Source organism: Physella acuta, unplaced genomic scaffold (assembly GCF_028476545.2).
Source record: "Physella acuta isolate Inbredline_101_S28 unplaced genomic scaffold, ASM2847654v3 ptg000502l, whole genome shotgun sequence".
Taxonomy (NCBI): domain Eukaryota; kingdom Metazoa; phylum Mollusca; class Gastropoda; family Physidae; genus Physella; species Physella acuta.
Genome location: NW_026732021.1, coordinates 11,347 through 31,437, shown reverse-complemented (window position 1 = coordinate 31,437; position 20,091 = coordinate 11,347). Strand labels below are relative to the sequence as shown.

Below are 20,091 nucleotides of genomic sequence, written 5' to 3'. Positions count from 1 at the left end.
GCTCATTCATTGTTTTCAAAACATAATTTTATAACTCTTGTGACTTGTAAGTAGAGTACTCAAAAATGTATGACTTACTCTGAAACAATGCTAAAATGAAGACAGTTTCAACTTGCAGATTGTAATATTTTAAATGACATTTTAATTTCAAAACTTTGCAGCTAATTTCTCTCATTTTACCGATACAGTTGTTTTCCTGAAGGTTTTAACATGTTTAGAAATCAGAACCTTCTAGGAATAAAGAACAATAAAATAACCATAATAAATAAATAAAAGAATCCTACCATTAGTGGGCCTAATACAAATGTACATTCTACGTGTGCAGGGCCGGCGCTACCTATAAGGCGAACTAGGCGGTCGCCTAGGGCGCTGTCCGTAGGGGGGGGGGGCGCCAAAATGGGTTGGAAAAAGAAATTGAAAGTTTGAGTGGGGAGTGCAAATCGAAAGTTTGAGGGGGGGGTCCAAATCGAAAATTCGGGCGCCGGGAAGGTTCGCTACGCCTCTGATAATACGGGGGCACGAAAAAAATTGTGGGGAGGGGGGCGCTTTTAATAAGTTTTGCCTAGGGCGCTAAATAACCTGGCGCCGGCACTGTACGTGTGGTGGAAGTTTGTGAAGAAACTAACCCAGGATGGAGAACAGACTGAAATGTAGACCTACTTCTGGGTGGGACGACCAAAAATATATTCATGAGCCTCTATATAAATACAACTTGTGCATATGTTACTCACGCTTCACCGTCACTCAACATCTATATATATAATTCTCTTCTTCGAGCCGTTAGAAAACAAGCTGCAAACGCTCTCCCTACCTCCCCACCCCTACATGGTTTTAGTGAGCTGTGTTCACTCTAAATGTTTACAAGCAGAGCCAACGATTTTAAACGTAGGGGGGGGGGGGGGGGGAGGAGGGGGGGAGGGAAGGAAGGGGGGGGGGGGTTATGGTCCTTAACGAGCTACTTATAGTGTTTTAAAGAAATATTTTCAGTGTCAGCGTTGGTACTGTCGAATTCACAAATTATGAATTATTGAAAATTAGAAACAACTAAATAGCGGCGTATTGTTATGCCGCGGGCCGGCTCGTTATATTTTATAGCACATGTTGAAGTCTCTGTTGCCGGCCATCGTGATCCTCCGCCATCATCTGATCAGTTCTTGAAGTTAAAACACCACTACAACTGTCCTTATAACACGCCTTCAGTAAAACTCTCACCCCGAGACTCAAGTCTAGGTGCTTAGTGTTGACAGATGCGTGAAGGAAGTTGATGACGTCACTACGTCAGAAAGTGTAAGCAGGACACTGGTGAACCTATGGGACTTAACAATTAGAGTAGCCGACAATTTAAAATGATGCACTTCACGTGTATATTAAATGTAGTTTATATAGATGTCAATAGAATAAAAATTGTAAAATCTAAGTCGATGACTGAAAATTGTGGGTCCAACTGAAAGACCTTATAATTTTGTGAGTAGCCTAATAATAACAGGGCTTTTTTTTTAAATTCTTAGCCTTTATAGCATACGTGCTCATACGTATTAGGAAAGTTGCGGCATTCAGAGTTTCTTTCAGGCATCTCTAGGGGGGGGGGTAATCGAATAACGTCCACCCACCCTCCCCCGAACGAAATACAATTTTTATAGAAAATATATGCTTTTACCAGTGTCCCTTCCCCGTCCCGAAAATTTTAAGTGCCTTCTTGGGGAAAAAAGTCTGGAAGAAACACTAGCGGTGTTTCGACGTTTGTTAACTGGAGAAATTTAGAAATATGACGACCTAAATTTAATAGTAAAAATAGTCACTAAGACAAAAATAAAAAATGACTTAGCAGCCATTTTCTCGATGAAAGACTTCATTAAAATGCTAGACTCAGACGGACACTTGTAATATTTAGTCCTATCATTTAGGCCTACATCTGACAGGCTAACCGCGGCCATTTAATACAAATTTAACTTGTTTACAACAGCTCTGAGGATTAGCTAGGAAATGGAGGTACCAACAAAATCTACAGAATGAAAGATTAATTAAAAAGTAAAAACATGTTAAATGAATAAAAAGTAAAAACTAAATATTAAATAATCATAGGTAGATCTATATGATCAATTTAGCTTCAGATGCCCAGTAAAGTCTCATAGTACCGCCTCCTCTTCATCTTTTTTTTTCGAACTCGTAAGCACTAACTTTTTAAGTATTAAAAAAAAATAACCTTTGGGCTTTAATAATATGTGTAAAAAAAATCAATCGACAATGAACAATATTAAAAAGGTACAAAAAATCCTTTTAAAAAAGTTCGGTAAAAAAGGGGCGCAAAGCAACCAAAATTTGAGGTCACCCATTTACGCAGTATTGATTTGTTTTTTGTTTGCGCGAGTTTTCTTTGGTTAGGTCAAAGTTCAAGCTATTTTTACATTACAAGGCGGGTTGTCAGCTTGTCCATTTATTGGCTGTCGCTGCGAGGCGGATGTACGAAATAGTGAAGTGAATTCCATTTGTTTACCTTTTGAACTTGCTAAAAGAAGCCGGCAATGGCAATAGTAGTTATCCCGCTTGACTCAAGCAAACACAGCGAATACTGTCTTGATTGTAAGTAGACTACATATTTAATATTTGTTTTTAGTGTTTCACGACTTCTTTTATTATTAGCTCATAAATATTGAATGATTAGCTACTTACAATCTAGATCTAGAAATCTAGAGATCTAGATTTTTATTTTTTACTTTTTAGCATACCACTTTCCACAGATTAATTTGTTGCCCATGAAAATTTATAATATTAATATCTAATAAATATAAAATATAAACTAGATCTATACTTTACTATGCTGTTACTAACTACTAGAAGATCTAGATTATTCTAGATCTATTAGTAGGCTATTAGGAATTTATAATAATATATTAAAAAATTGTTTAATTTAATAAAAACATTTTAGGCCTAGGCCTAATGTAAATGCGAAATAATTAAAAAAAAAACACATCACTTTTAAAATATTTGTATCCGATTCACTCACATCTAGATCTAGATATAGATCTAGATCTATCTAGATCTAAGAGCTTTAGGTTTTTGACAGTAGCGTAGCGAGGGGGGGGGCGGGGGGGGACATATGTCCCCGGGCGCCGACGTTAGGGGGGGCGCCAAATTGAAAGTTTGAGGGGGGGGTGCAAATGAAAAGTTCGAGGGGGGGGGGGGTGCAAATCGAAAGTTTGAGGGGGGGGGGGTGCAAATGAAAAGTTCGAGGAGTGGGGGTGCAAATCGAAAGTTTGAGGGGGGTGCAAATAAAAAGTTCGAAGGGGGGGGTGCAAAATCGAAAATTTGCTCCCAAGGGGGCGCCAAATTGAAAGTATGTCCCCGGGCGCATTGAAGGGTCGCTACGCCTCTGGTTTTTGACAACTACCCTATGCGACCATAGCCAGCATGGTATCATTTTAGTATGTAGGCCTACTGGAGCGGAAACCCTGAAACATCAGTTTAACTTCTTGTACTAGCCTAATTAACGCTAGGCTTAGTTGAAATCGGTTGACTTGAACTTTAACCTAGCTTAGCAGGCTTAGAGTCATTAGCATGTAGCATACAGCAGCATCTACACATTTTAGAGACTTGACGTGTTCAAAATGACCTACCCATCATTTGTTTAATCTGGTTTTTACAGTTAGATCTACGTAAAATTCTTAGATTCTATCTAGATTTTTAGATCGATCTAGATTCTATCAAACGCAATTTGAATAAAAACATTTCTTGGAGAGATGTTGGGCTGGTAGAGATAATTTAGAGCTGACAAAGACCAAACATCTAGCAAGCACACAAGCACAAAGTTCAGCCTCATTTAACCTGTATTGTTAAAAAAAAACAAAAAAACATTTTCCCTCGGTCTTTCTTGGTTTGTTTTTATTTGTTGGTGGGTGGGTGACGTGAGAGGCCAACACACGTTACTGGGGCGTGTACCAACTGTGGAGAGCCCGGTGTACACACCTTGCTGGGGTGTGTACCAACTGTGGAGAGCCCGGTGTACACCTTGTTGGGGTGTGTACCAACTGTGGAGAGCCCGGTGTACACCTTGTTGGGGCGTGTACCAACTGTGGAGAGCCCGGTGTACACCTTGCTGGGGTGTGTACCAACTGTGGAGAGCCAGGTTACACCTTGCTGGGGTGTGTACCAACTGTAGAGAGCCAGGTTACACCTTGCTGGGGTGTGTACCAACTGTGGAGAGCCCGGTGTACACCTTGTTGGGGCGTGTACCAATGTGGAGAGCCCGGTTTATACAGTCTGGGCCGTCACGCTCTGTGGCCACTCAGTACTTTCGGTTCATTGACAACACTCGGTACACTGACACATGCTAATGACACAATCCTGATCCTGACTTGCTGTTGATTCTCATGACACGAGCTAATGACACACCCTAATCCTGACCCTAAGCACTCTCTTCCTGACACTAAATAATGATACACCCTGATCCTGACCTTATCCACTCTCTTCCTCTCAGCACGTGTTGCTCGTAGGTCAAGCTGACCTACACAATTGTTAGACTTTCTAAACTTTTGTTGCTGTGGTCACGTAAAGAGACACTCAGATTTTACCTGTGTTTAGTATCACCCAAGAAAAAGGCGTCCGAAATGAGGTCAAACTTATGGATTGGCCTGTCACAAACTTGTGGATTGGCGTGTCACAAACGTGTGGATTAGCGTGTCAGATTGTGGATTGGCGTGTCACAAACTTGTGGATTGGCGTGTCACAAACTTGTGGATTAGCGTGTCAGATTGTGGATTGGCGTGTCACAAACTTGTGGATTGGCGTGTCACAAACTTGTGGATTGGCGTGTCACAAACGTGTGGATTAGCGTGTCAGATTGTGGATTGGCGTGTCACAAACTTGTGGATTGGCGTGTCACAAACTTGTGGATTGGCGTGTCACAAACGTGTGGATTAGCGTGTCAGATTGTGGATTGGCGTGTCACAAACTTGTGGATTGGCGTGTCACAAACTTGTGGATTAGCGTGTCAGATTGTGGATTGGCGTGTCACAAACTTGTGGATTGGCGTGTCACAAACTTGTGGATTGGCGTGTCACAAACGTGTGGATTAGCGTGTCAGATTGTGGATTGGCGTGTCACAAACTTGTGGATTGGCGTGTCACAAACTTGTGGATTGGCGTGTCACAAACGTGTGGATTAGCGTGTCAGATTGTGGATTGGCGTGTCACAAACTTGTGGATTGGCGTGTCACAAACTTGTGGATTGGCGTGTCACAAACTTGTGGATTGGCGTGTCACAAACTTGTGCATTGGCGTGTCACAAACGTGTGGATTGGCGTGTCACAAACGTGTGGATTGGCGTGTCACAAACTTGTGGATTGGCGTGTCACAAACTTGTGGATTGTCGTGTCACAAACTTGTGGATTGGCGTGTCACAAACTTGTGGATTGGCGTGTCACAAACTTGTGGATTGTCGTGTCACAAACTTGTGGATTGGCGTGTCACAAACTTGTGGATTGGCGTGTCAGATTGTGGATTGGCGTGTCACAAACTTGTAGATTGGCGTGTCAGATTGTGGATTGGCGTGTCACAAACGTGTGGATTGGCGTGTCAGATTGTGGATTGGCGTGTCACAAACGTGTGGATAGGCGTGTCACAAACGTGTGGATAGGCGTGTCACAAACTTGTGGATTGGCGTGTCACTTGCCCAAGGCACAAACTTACCCTCAAAATTTCTTCACCAGTAGGGACGATGTGATATGTCAAGCATATTCTAACTTGACGTTATAAAGGAAAATTTCTATAAATATTTTGCCAAACAATTTCCAACATATTGAGGTATCGTTTCCAGCACTTCTGCTAATTTTGGTATCGATACCTCACATTGAGAATTCGATCTCATCTGATCAAGTCTGAGCTGTTCTTAAGAAATCGATTTCTGGGCAATTCGCTCATGTCACGTGGCTTGTTGGATCCCTAGCACCTTCCGCCTGTCTTGCATTAAATTTTAATCAAGTTGACAGTGACCTTGACCCTCCCCCATCCCTAATGCCACGTATATATTGATCAGCCCCCTAAACCAGACGACCTACATCCTGGCTTGCACAAACTCGAAGAATGCTTTAACTGGGTTATATTTTAACACCACTAACACCCCATTAACACCTCACCTAACGTGGTTATATTTTAACACCCCACCAACGGCGTTATATTTTAACATCCCCACCAAACGGCGTTATATTTTAACATCCCCACCAACGGCGTTATATTTTAACATCCCCACCAACGGCGTTATATTTTAACATCCCCACCAACGGCGTTATATTTTAACACCTCACCTAACTGGGTTATATTTTAACACCACACCAAACGACGTTATATTTTAACACCTCACCTAACTGGGTTATATTTTAACACCACGCCAAACGACGTTATATTTTAATACCTTACCACCGTAATGAGTTGTTTATTGCCTACCAAATCATCTCTAGTATTCTGTTGACAAGATTATGGAATGTAGGGGAGATAATTTTACAATCAACACGGTTAGGCCAAAGGAAAGTACTTTAACGTACGACGGTAATCTAACCATATCTTTTAAACATATCTCTAACGACAGGTCTCCTCTTTTATATTTTTGTTTCGCTAAAAAATTGAAAATGAAGCAAGAGTTGCTTGGATCATATTGGGAAATAATGGGCGCGCTAATGGCTTTGTACTGGAGTGTGAAAGCATATACGTTATTTTTAGAAACTTCGCTGGGCTGGTGAATACCTGAGAAAATAGGAAACTGTTAAAAAGTATGGGTCATTGACCTGTAGGATCATTAGGACGCTGTAGAGGCCATGTGCCCCCCCCCCCGGGTCTTTGAATCTGTTCCCTGGGACCTGTGTCCTGTAGGACATTAGATACTGGTCCTACAAACCACGTTTCCTATAGGACAAATGAATCTAGTCCCCGAGACCTGCGTCCTGCAGGACATGAGAAAAACGTGTTGAGCGAAACAACCCACGTGCCCGCACGTCAACACGCTCTCACGAGATCTGCGCGTAAAACAACGTGTGAAACACATTTTCAGACCTGTTTACTGTATGTCAAGGTCGTTGACCTTTGGGCTTATATATATCATGCTGACAGCAAGATGGCCAACTGATTGTTTTGTTGTTGTTCGTGTTGAAAACCTCAGGCTATTTTTATACTCACGCCTACTCCGTTGTAATTGTATGTAAATACTACCTTGAAACGGCTCGTCACGTGGTTCCCCATATGTCAGCGGTGCTCAAACTGTCGGCTCGCGGGCCGTTGACTTGCCGGCTGTTACGGTTTTTTACCTCTGACAAGGTCTCGTACCACTGGGCATAGCACCACAATTAAGCCAAGTATGGCTACATCAAAACTTATGACCATAATCAAGCTAGCACCACAAAACTTTGGACCATAATAAAGCTAGCACCACAAAACTTAGGACCATAATAAAACTAGCACCACAAAACTTTGGACCATAATAAAACTAGCACCACAAAACTTTGGACCATAATAAAGCTAGCACCACACAACTTAGGACCATAATAAAACTAGCACCACAAAACTTTGGACCATAATAAAGCTAGCACCACAAAACTTTGGACCATAATAATGCTAGCACCACAAAACTTTGGACCATAATAAAACTAGCACCACAAAACTTAGGACTATAATAAAGCTAGCACCACAAAACTTTGGACCATAATAAAGCTAGCACCACAAAACTTTGGACCATAATAATGCCAGCACCACAAAACTTAGGACCATTATTTAAGCCTAACACTACACAGCCTAGCACCACAAAACCACTTATTGTGAGATTAGAAAACTAATATCAAAGTAGAACACAGACAGGTACACTCGGGTTGGGGGGGGGGGGGAATAATTTATGGTCAGACAATTTAGAGGCCTAAGAAAAAAAATCGGTCAGACGTAGTTGCTGAATATTATTTTTCTGACCTGCCATTTGTATACCAGTTTATTTAGAACTGTTCTCAATATGTCTAAGTCTATGTGCACTAATGCAAATAGGTTATATACACACACGCAGGCAGACAGGCACGTACACACATACACATATATATCAAAAGCCCTGTTTGTGTCTGACACAAAAGGTCTCTGTGTTGGATGATAGACCCAGGACCCAGCGGTAATTGTCTTAGACCCTCAGTACAACCATTACGTCACCGGCCTAGCTAGAGTTTGTTTTGTTATACACAGACCTGCTAGTCTGTTGCTGGAGTGGTTCTCTTATAGGACGCGACCCATTATCTGCTAACCTTTTGCTGCGCTTGGCTTATCGCCCCTGTCTAGATCTGGTCGAGGGGTGGAAGGCGGGGGGGGGGGGGGTATTGGAAAAATAGGGTTTCACCTGAAGGAAGAATGACGTCATCGTGTCTTGTCACGTGTCCGAGAAGATATTTATTGTGTGGTAGTCTCAGCAGTCAGACATTTCTTTTTGTTTACTTTTCTGTCCCGCTATTTTCTCGGCTAAACTTTGCCCTCCATGATAAAACTGTTGGAGAGATGACTTACACTAGTTGAATTGTAGGTGGCGCCATCTGCAACATACTCACGTTTCTTCTGCTGATTCTCACTTAGACTTAGAGCCATTACGTTCATTCCCTATAGGTCACTTTCAGTAGTCATAAAGTCAAGTCATTTAAAAGTCATTAAAACCTGCCATAAAATTAAGTCACTAAGGGCCATAAATTGAAATATTTCCTTATAGTAAAAAAATAAATCCTGAGTTGTTCGTGTGGGGAGTGGGAGAGTCATGGGTTATTCTCAACAGTTTGTCTGTTTATGTAGAGTCACTAGAGACTAATAAGGCAGGCACACAACAGACTAATTAAGCAGGCACACAACAGACTAATTAAGCAGGCACACAACAGACTAATTAAGCTGTCACACGCCCCCCCCCCTTATGTAGGTAACGAGTCACTCCACCTGCTATTTACGTCCGAGTGAATCGGTCACGGTCCAGCTGATCCGTTAGACCGTCACTTCCTGGGTCAAGCGTGACCTGTTAGTGTCACGTTCACTATCAGAGTATGACGTGACCTTGACGTGACCAGTCACGTCCAGTCTAACAGTTGGACACGTTTACACAACTTTCTACTTGACATTGACAGATGAAGATGGTGGGGGTGGTGAGGTGGTGGCTGTTATTTAAACAATTCATCGAGGGCAATCACTAGGACACAATATAGCTTTGATTTAATTACTCCCAGCACCTTTGATGTCAGACGTTTCAACGTTGACTAATGTGTATCTCATGGATCATTATGTGTATGTAAGGGAGGGGATTAGTTGTGATTAACTTCCTTATGCATTATTGACCTCCGGTACTAGCGAGAAAAATGAAAATCATATACAGGTGTCATTCAGCGATTGATTTGTTTTAATCTACTATCTACACATTGATCATTATACACCACACACACCACACACATTACACCACACACATTACACCACACACATTACACCACACACATTACACCACACACATTACACACCACACACATTACACACAATATTGTCAATATTGAGCCTGTCATGGCATCCTTTATTTGTACGATGTTTATACAATGCTTGTACCATGCTTGTACCATATTTGTACCATGTGTGATTGTTGAATTCCATTCTACATACTGTATGTGTACCATGTTTATACCCTGCTTGTACCATGCTTGTTTTACATGTATTCCAGTCTACATCAAGCACCTGCACAAGGATGGCAACAAGGTCTACACCTGTTATGTGGCGGATTACTTTGGTGATGTTGGCATCATGGAAGGTAACAATTGGGGGGGGGGGGTGGACATTAAGTGGAGTCTGATGTAGAACTGGACATTGTGTAATGTGTAATAGGATTGGACATTGTGACTTTGTAATGTGTAATGAAATGTGTATGACATGGTAATGTGTAATGAAATGTGTATGACATGGTAATGTGTAATGAAATGTGTATGACATGGTAATGTGTAATGAAATGTGTATGACATGGTAATGTGTAATGAAATGTGTATGACATGGTAATGTGTAATGAAACGTGTATGACATGGTAATGTGTAATGCAATGTGTATGACATGGTAATGTGTAATGCAATGTGTATCTGACAGGGCCAAGCCCAGGCAGGATCCATGAGCTGGAGGAGAAAGACAAAGAGAAGGCTGCTGCTATAGAGGCTGAAGTCACAGAGATTTTTAGTGCCAACAAAGTAGGTTTCATGTTGAAGTAGTGGGGACATAGGGTAGCCTAAACCACACACATGGACACAAGGTAGCCTGGCACCAACATATTAGGACACTGGTAGCCTAGCGACACACAGTATATTACCAGATTTCCATACAGAACAACATTAGGATTGTTTTGTTCATTGCAAGTTGTAGTCATGTCACATTGATACATCACAGTTGTCATGTCACATTGATACATCACAGTTGTCATGTTGATATAAACTATCCAGGGGAGACCAAAAATAAAATGTAGAGTGCTTTTGAAAAATCTTCTGACATGTACATATACATTTAAAAAAATCAGTAATAAATACAGAAAGAACGAAATTAAATAAAAAAAAATACAATGTATGGAGGAAAAGTCTGTAAAAAATAACACAGAACCTCTTTGTACTAATTTTTTGGTAACTTTTGAAACAATTATCCTTTGAAGATGACAGTCCTCTCTTGATAAAAAGATAAAAAATCTAGGTCAGGTACACTTGTTAATCAGCTGTACCCATGGTGTCCCCTCAATTCTCTAGTTATAAAACACCTGAGGTAATGGGGAACAGGGCATTTCCCCCCTGTCAATTACCCCTGGACATCCCCCCGACATTACCCCCCCCCCCCCCCCGGAGTAATTACCCCCCTGTCAATTACCTTCCCCCCAGTAGGACATAACCCCCCCCCCGGACAGGGTTAGAGTTAGGGTTAAGGTTAGGGTTAGAGTTAGGGTTGTGTCTAGCGTTGGTTTTGGTTTTTTGTGAAGTTTTAGGCTAAGGTGGATGCTTAGGTTTTGGTCTTTTTCTTAATGTTTGGGTTAAAGTGGTATATAGGTATAGAATTCTAGTTAGAGTTAGGATTCTAACTTGAGGGGGGGGGGGGTAATTGACAGGGGGGTAATTGCTCCGGGGGGGGGGGTAAATATGGGGGGGGGGGGAATGTCGGAGGGGGGGTAATGTCCTGTAGCCGAGGTAATGCACCCATGCTGTCCCCTCAATTCTCTAGTGATAAAACACTGTAGGCTACAGTAACAAATAAATTAGTTTCTAGAGCTGGCACCACAGCTAATTTTACTAACAAAAGACATTTCTTCCTCTTAGATTAGCCTAGTTTATGTCAATTTACAGAACACATTCATTTCAGACAACTAGACAGACAGGCAGACATTCTGGCTGGAGAAAAAGCTGTTAATTTAACTAATAATTAACTTTATAATAAAGCTATATCAGCTGACCAGTTGTTTCTCTTGTGCGCAGATTGATGGCAGCTTTGTGCGTCTGCATGCCAAAGAGGCGTGGCACAAGATCCTGGAGTACAGCAAGTCTGTCAGCGCCAACATGATCGTCATGGGCTCCCGCGGCCTCGGCAAGATCCGCCGCACCATCCTGGGCAGCGTCAGTGAAAGTGTTGTCCATCACTCCGACATCCCAGTCCTCGTCTGTAAGCATCCGCATCACTGAGGGGGTATCATCCGCATCACTGAGGGGGTATCATCCGCATCACTGATGGGGTATCATCCGCTCAACTCTCCATCATCCATACCAATGAGGGGTTCACCATCCACACTAATTACAGTGTAATCACCCATGTCAGAAATCATCCATATGTCTGTGTATCCAGGCTTTTGTCATGTATGTCCCATCTGTTGGTAAAGTTGTTTTTCTAAATGACTATATTAGAATTGGAAAGCAGTTTTTTCTAAACAAAAATTGTAATGGAATCCTAAGTGGTATGAAACTGTTTACGTTTTATACATTTTTATAATTTTAAAGAGTGATGTCATTTGTGTTCATGACTATAGTAATTGTATAAGAATGTTATCACGGGAATGTTTTTCTCATAACTCAGGTTGTTTTAACAAGTTTTTTGTCTTGTGTGACGTGTTTTATGTGTGCTGTTTATGTGTAAAATATTTGTTAAGTTTTTAAACATTTTATTGAGATGTCTTTAAAAGACCAATCTTTTATATGTGTGGACTGCAGCTAGTGCTATCATGTGTTATATTACAATGTTTATAAATGTCAGGAAGATTAATGTATGTTTTTTTTTTTACATTTAATTTCCTATCTACTTAATTCCATTAATCAAATAATTGTTATTGATTGAGATTTAATCAAATAAAGCATCAAATAGAAATGTTTTGTCATGTGATTTCTATATTGGCTTCCCTTTATCTGTTGTCAGTACTTTAAGTACCAGGATATAATTATACTTGATGTGCTAAATCAAATCCAATAACACTGGAAGCATCGAACCATTCTTGCTGACTTGCATATGTACTGCTTTTTAGTGGCAGCTGGTGGAAGGGAGGCTATCCAGGTTTTACCTGTTTCTTTTAAGGTTTGTTCCCTTTAATAATACGAGTCAAAACCAACCAGAAAAAAATTCTTTGTGGTAAGGCTAAGACATTCTTAGCCAAAGGTCTTAATGTGACATTGTGTTTTAACGTGAAAGTTGTGTTTAACGTGAAAGTTGTATTTACTGTGACAGTTGTATTTACAGTGACAGTTGTGTTTAACGTGACAGTTGTGTTTAATGTGACAGTTGTGTTTAATGTGACAGTTGTATTTAATGTGACAGTTGTGTTTAACGTGACAGTTGAGTTTAACGTGACAGTTTGTTTATTGTTACCGTTGTTTCATACGATTGTGTATTGTGTATGGCGAGTTCTAGAGTTTCCACGGCTGATCTGTGCAGTGTTAGGTTTTGTTCATTTTAAAATGTTCCTAATCTGAAATGTTAGGTTCTATTCCTGTCTGAAATTTCAAGTGCCGACATTTTTATCGTACATTAAATATGCGCATCTTGGCAAGATATGTTGCTTCTATGCGAGTAGATTCAGGGGTAGGGAGATGGGTTATGGGAAGGTAGGGGCTGATAGAAATAAAATCCTGTAGTACAACTTGTTGAAGATTTCAAACATCAAAGCGAGCAGATCTTGAACAGGATCAGCTTTATGCCCAGCTGCTTTTACTTTTCCTGATTTCATCCAGCTGCCTTTACTTTTCTTGATTTCTGTGATGTACATCAGACTTGTTCAGGCCGGGAGTGAGGTGTGTGTGTGTGTGGGGGGGGGGGGGGGGGGGCTCTTCCTACTGGCTCGAGCACAGAATCCTTGTTCAACCACGTCAGTCCACTTAATTGGACTAAGTAAACTTTTCCCTTCTCCTCAATCCCAAATAATTATTTAAACGTTTTTACCACTGTAGCTGTAGGCTCTACCCTAATTTAAACTCCCCCCCCACCCACCCTTTTGAGCTAGAGGTGGGGTGTCAGGGGGGGGGGTGATTAGTGACTCCCTAGACAAGCCCTAATGACCTAGGGGATGGTCGAAACGTTTCCCCCCCCCCCCCCCCCCCCACCCTACCCCACCCCCAAATTAGCACATTACAATGCCCGCGAAGACACGAATTAGCCTTGCAGATGGGTTCAATGTCCCATGAAATGACCACTGATACGGCAGTTACGTGGAGCCTGTCATCTCAGCTCACCACAGCTTAGCTCAGAGACCTTATCTCGTGGAAACCACTACCTGATGCGCGCGCACACTTCCGTTCCAGCAGCCATTTTGGTTGTGTTTTCTATTTACATAACTTACCCTCCCTGCACGAAAGACCAACTCAAACAGGGGTACTGACGCTGAGCATCTGGTGGCGCAAAACTTTGAGCAAATAAATTATGTCATGTTGCAAATATGTGACCATGTACATTAGCTGGTACAATCACGATATAGCGTCGGTTATTATTCCGGAACTGTACAGCAGTAAAAAACAGTAAAACCATGGCGTGGTCTGTCGAGCCGTTCCGGAAACCACCGGAAATACTGTAAACCATCATTTATTTGCCGCCATATTATTTTTAACACACAATGTTTAAAAGTTTGCAAGGATTGATTTTAGTTGCATTTTAAATACTGTTCTGCTAATTATTTTGTATTTCTAATTATTTTAAGTGTATGTGCTAATTATTGTTGCTACTAAACATTATTCTAGTTATTCTTACTACTTTTAACTTTAGTTAATCTAATCGTCTTATTTACTAACAGAACTAGAGCTGGTTGTCGGAAATCTGCAGGTTTTTTCTGTTTCTTAAAAAAAAACATTAATTACTACACTCGACTTTATTAATAATATTTAGATGTACTAATTGTTGCTAATTTTTGTCAGTTAAACATTAAATTAAGTGAAAACATTAATTTAATGCACTTGACTTTATTTTTCTTTCAACGGTCAAATAAACTATGGTTTACAGTAACGAATGTTACCGAAACTCAACGACCATTACCCAATAATTTCCGACGCTATATCGTGATTTTACCCATTAGCTAATGTCGCAAACATTTGACCATATAAAATATCTAATGTCGCAAACATTTGACCATATAAAATATCTAATGTCGCAAAAATTTGACCATTAAAATATCTAATGTCGCCGAACTTTGATAAACTAAATTATTGCTGCAAACCAGAGTTTCTTCAACCCCCCCCCCCCCCCCCCGAACGAAATGTAATTCATCTAGAAAAAATATATTTTTACCAGTGTCCCGTCCCCCCCCCCCCCCCCCAGAGAAAAAAAGTCTGGAAGAAACACTGCTGCAAACCTACACACCAACACAATCAAACACACTCACTTAAGACAAGGGGCAATCAGTTGAATAGGTTAAAATCTTTATTGTCCAATAGAATTTTCTTTAACGACAAAGCCGACCACAAAACGCCATCTTCACTGATTTAGCAAATGACGTATTGGAAAACATCAACACACTTAAACATGACAATGTGAAACAGAGGGTGGAAGAGGGAGGGGGGGTCATTGAAAGCAGCTACAGGTATGTGACGTCATAGAGCTGTAGACATGCTGGCATTGTCAGGATTCGAACACTGATCGCTGGGGAGAGGAAATCTCTCAAATGGGGAATAATCCTTGAGACTTCTGGGAAAAAAATATTAAGATTTTTTTTTTCTGATATTTAAAAAAATATATATATATTTTATGAGATTTTAAGAGATTTTTTTTTGGGAAAAAAAATTGGACAACGGCGTTTTGTGAATGGGAGAGGGGGAAAGGTGGATAATTGCAACATTTGATGGGAGAGGGGAGAGGATGGATAACTGCAACATTTGATGTCATAGGTCTAATGTGGTGTGAAAGGCTGTCCGACACTGTCTTGTGACTGGGCTGTCAAGCTGCTTTAGCTGTCATTATTTGATATAAGTACGATAAATATACATGTAACAAATATACACACTATATAGCAAGAGAAGAAAAAAAAGGGCAAAAAAAGGTATTGTCTTGAAAACATTTCAGTTTGTTTTTCCTCATTCTTGGAACAAAAACAATAAATAACGGCCATAATCAGTGTTTCTTCCAGACTTTTTTCTCCGGGGGGGCACTTGAAATCTTCGGGGGGGCGGTAAACTTTCTTCGGGGGGGCGGACACTGTTAAAAGTATATATTTTCTATATAAATTATATAAATTTCATTTCGTTCGGGGGGGCGGTAAAAATTTTTCGGGGGGGCTTAGCCCCCCCGAAGAGATGCCTGGAAGAAACTCTGGCCATAATCGGTGGAAAGTCACTGGCTTCAAGTCACGACGGAAACCGTCATGGGTCCGTCATGGGTGCTGTTATTAGAACGGTTTGGCGTAGGTGAAGTAGAACAAGCTGATTGCTATTGTGGGGATCATTTATGCCGTGTTGGCTAGCAGAAAATGGGGTCTGCGGATGATGGGAGTTTGAGAATCACTCGGAAGTTTAGGTTGGGGGTTGGGTCGTGATGTCATCAACAGCAAACGTGAGGTCAAGGCCGTCAACAGTGTACATAGACACAATTGTGTACATTGACACAATTGTGTACATTGACACAATTGTGTACATTGACACAATTGTGTACATTGACACAACTTTAAGACGTAATGAAGCAATAAGCGCGCTGTTCTAGCGTACACACATGGAACAGAAATATTCAGTCAAATTGTATGGCTGACAGGGGACATTTAGCTAAGGTATGGCTGACAGAGGACATTTAGCTAAGATATGGCTGACAGGGGACATTTAGCTAAGATATGGCTGACAGAGGACATTTAGCTAAGATATGGCTGACAGGGGACATTTAGCTAAGATATGGCTGACAGGGGACATTTAGCCAAGATTTGGCTGGCAACGACGACTGGCTTTGACTCGGACATATCTACCAGCTAAATATAGATCACATTTTAAAAAAATAGGTCAAGGTCATTCTCAACTCCCATGAGCTCAATGCACACACGACCCCTAGCGTCAATTTAAAAAAATAAATCAGAGAGTAAAAGAACAGAGGGCGAAGAGATTGGTTCGGTCACGTGGTCAGGGTTAGTGTCTCCGGCACGTGATGACCGGGACGGGGGAATTGTGCACGACATAATCACTGACGCTGCCCAGGAAGGCCCGCTTCAGCTTGCTCAGGCCGCGGGTGCCCGTCACGATCATGGTGGCGCCCTCTTCGTTGGCGGCCTTCACGATAGCCTCCCCTGGCTTGCCCTTGCCTTTTCGGATTTTGCCTTCGATCTGGAAACAAAAAACATCGATAGATAAATTAAAGCAACAATATTTTTTTTAAATGTACAAAAATTTAAATTTGAATAACTAAGAAGTAAAGCGTGGGTTGCTTCTTAAATTAGACTGTCAGATGATTTGAACTCGAGACTTTCGGGTTAGCGGCCTAGCTCTATACCACTAGGACAAGCAACAATATTACGGCAAATTAATGCTACATCTGAAACAGCTTATTACCGATTAGTAGATTGGCTCACTCTTATTTCTGAATACGATACTTCACCCGTTATTTTTACTAAAATAATAACCTAAGCATATGCCATAGGGCAGTTCTAGCAGAATGTTAAAAAATATACAGTGTATATAAATTGTGTAACTATCTATATAAATATTTACGTCTCCAACTAATTGATGTCTATTACCTTGGTATATTTTCATTTTGTTAGACTTAGTAAAAAATTATAAAATCTCTTCTAAATTGCTCTTCCATATTTAGATATTAGGTAGTTTTATAAAAAAAAATTATATCCGTTTTCATCACGAGATTGATCTCCCTTAATTTACTCCTATTATTTGTCTCCCCTTGAAGAATGGGATTGATCCCTGTGAATTACCCCGTTTATTTCCATCAAGTGGCCAAACTTTTCCTCGATTCTTTTCATCCTGTCGGACATTTCTTTGATTATCTTGGCTGTTCTGGCAGGACCTGCGACAAACAAGTCGATAAATATTGATCAGATCGATTAGGCAGACAATACAATACGGTGATCGAACGATTGACACGAGTAATCGAATGCTTCAATACAGTTAAACTTGTGTTTTATTTTTATTTTTTTCTGATCAGGGTTGACAAAATTTACTCAATGTTGTATGCGCATGCGCATAAAGTTGCAAAAGTCAGATGTCAACTTGTAATGCGGGGTCAACACGTGGTACAAGGTCATACAAATGGTGGTCGGGTTCAGAGGTCACATTGGTTAATGTTCAAATAGAGTACGATGACTTGGTTAGACGGATAAAGGGTTAAGACAGAGGCGTAGCGACCCTTCCCGGCGCCCGGTGACAAACTTTCGATTTGCACCCCCCCCCCCCTAAAACTTTCGATTTACACCCCCTCCCTTTCAAACTTTCAATTTGTTTTTCCAACACATTTTGGCGTTCCCCTAGGGTCGCCCCGCCCCCCCCCCCCCCCCCGCCCCCTCGCTACGCCTCTGGGTTAAGACAGGAATGTGCACGAGGCAATGAACATTCAAAAGAGCAGACGGCGATCACATAATGCTGCAAGAGAAAAAATATAAACAAACAAAAATAAACATGATTACATAACCACAACAACAAAATATAATATACTAAATACATTTTTTCTCTATCAGCAACTTTTGAGTTTTATAAAACCCGAGGATTACAGGTTTCAGGTGGGTGGCTTAGATTTATGCGAACAGAGTTCAGCTTGCATTAAACATCAAAACAAACCGGATTAAACCAGTTTAATGGCTTGCTTGAAAACGTGAATTTTAAAAAAAAGATCTGTTTCGAAGTTGCTTTTAGTATATTTGTTTTATATTTAATTTTAGTTTTTTTTCTTTTATTATTTTATTTATTTTTGGGAAGAAAATGTTCTGTTGTATGTGCAAAGAATCATTTGGTGACTGAGACAAGGACGAATTCTGCCGAACATGACTGAGGTACAATGTCACTTCAATTCAAGGAATAGTTGGTTAAAATGGAGTGTTTCGTTAAGTTTATCATCAACCTTCAAGGTGGTTGAGTTGGGGGGGGGGGGGGGGGGGTTAACACCAATACCACAAATGGTGTGTTTTAAAGTGGAAACCGTTATATAAACTATTACAGTTCACTACACCATTAGACCACCACACCATTACACCATTACACCACCACACCATTACACCACTACTCCACTTCACTATTACACCACTTCACCACTATACCATTACATCATAACACCACTATAGCACTACACCATAACACCACTACACCATAACACCACTACACCACTACACCATAACATCACTTCACCACTATACTATTACATCATAACACCACTATAGCACTACACCATAACACCACTACACCACTACACCACTACACCACTACACCACTACACCATAAAATCACTTCACCACTATACCATTACACCATAACACCAATTCACCACTACAACATTACACCATACTACCACTACACCACTAAGCATGTCATGACACCATCCACCAGAGGCCGAGACTGACGCTAGAAAAAAAATTCACAACATGAACTGCCTATCTCTGCCAGCGATGTATTCCTCTTATTTAGTCTGTAAATATTTACTTGGCTTTTTAAAATGAGAAGTCAGAACTTTTCAATAAAAATAATCATTTGATTTAAGGGCAGGTTATACTAACAAGACGAGGGTTTAAATTTGACAAGAAACAGAAATAACCATACCGAGAAATATATGACGATTTGTTATCCAGTGAAAACACAAATGGAACAAAACACACACAAACACACGCACACACACACACACACACACACACACACACACACACAAACACACACGTGTAAACAAGGGACAGGGTATAAATCGTGGGTCCTCATGGAAGCGGCAAAAATTGTGAGTTGTCAAGGAGACGGTATAAATAGTGGGTCGCCATGGAAACGGTATAAATTGTGGGTTGCCATGGAAACTGTATAAATGGTGGGTCGCCAAGTCCTGGCAGAGATCTGACTGGAACAGTTTACGGAGTTTTTAAAAACAAAAACAAACAGTACGTGTTATTTCAGCCTGTTTTCTTTATCTGTGGATATCGAATGGAAACTGTTGAAGAAAAACATGGGTAAAACGATAACAGTTGATGTTAACAATCGCCCGACCGTTCGGTTCTTCACTTGTTTTATTGCATGAAGGTGTTAACGTAAGTGTGCATACACACGTCATTAGAGGAAGATACTCAATATTGATTGGATATTCATTAGTCACATGACTCCACAGTGACGTCAGTGCAAACCAATGGCAATGCTGGGTTTAGTAAGGGCATGAAAATGTGAATACAATTAACAATATCAGAGAAATGGAAAAAAAAGTAAAGGTTATTTTTTGTTTAATGGTCATTTAATACCCAAGGTCAGTTCCAGAGGTCAATGCGCATGCGCGGGCAAAGTTAAAGCAACTGACCATGACTGCCCGTGGACCATCGTCTGCTGGCCGAGTCTGAAAGTGGACGGGAGGTGGAGCAGATGAGAAAACTTTCAACTCGGGGGTGGGGATGGGGTGGATGGGGTGGGGGTGAGGGTTTGGGAATAGTTATTTCTTACCTATAGGTTGTAAATTTGGGAGAGGGGACAAA

General features: G+C 40.9%; 1 protein-coding gene across 1 annotated transcript; it reads left to right on the top strand.

Moving 5' to 3' along the window:
* The first annotated feature begins 2,414 nt into the window (after positions 1 to 2,414).
* On the top strand, positions 2,415 to 12,343 carry LOC131944685 (stress response protein NhaX). The gene is made up of 4 exons (XM_059305473.1): positions 2,415 to 2,580; positions 9,697 to 9,783; positions 10,110 to 10,207; positions 11,468 to 12,343. Exons 1-4 carry the CDS (start codon positions 2,523 to 2,525, stop codon positions 11,669 to 11,671), a joined length of 447 nt encoding a protein of 148 aa, XP_059161456.1. The 5' UTR covers positions 2,415 to 2,522; the 3' UTR covers positions 11,672 to 12,343.
* The last annotated feature ends 7,748 nt before the right edge of the window (positions 12,344 to 20,091 follow it).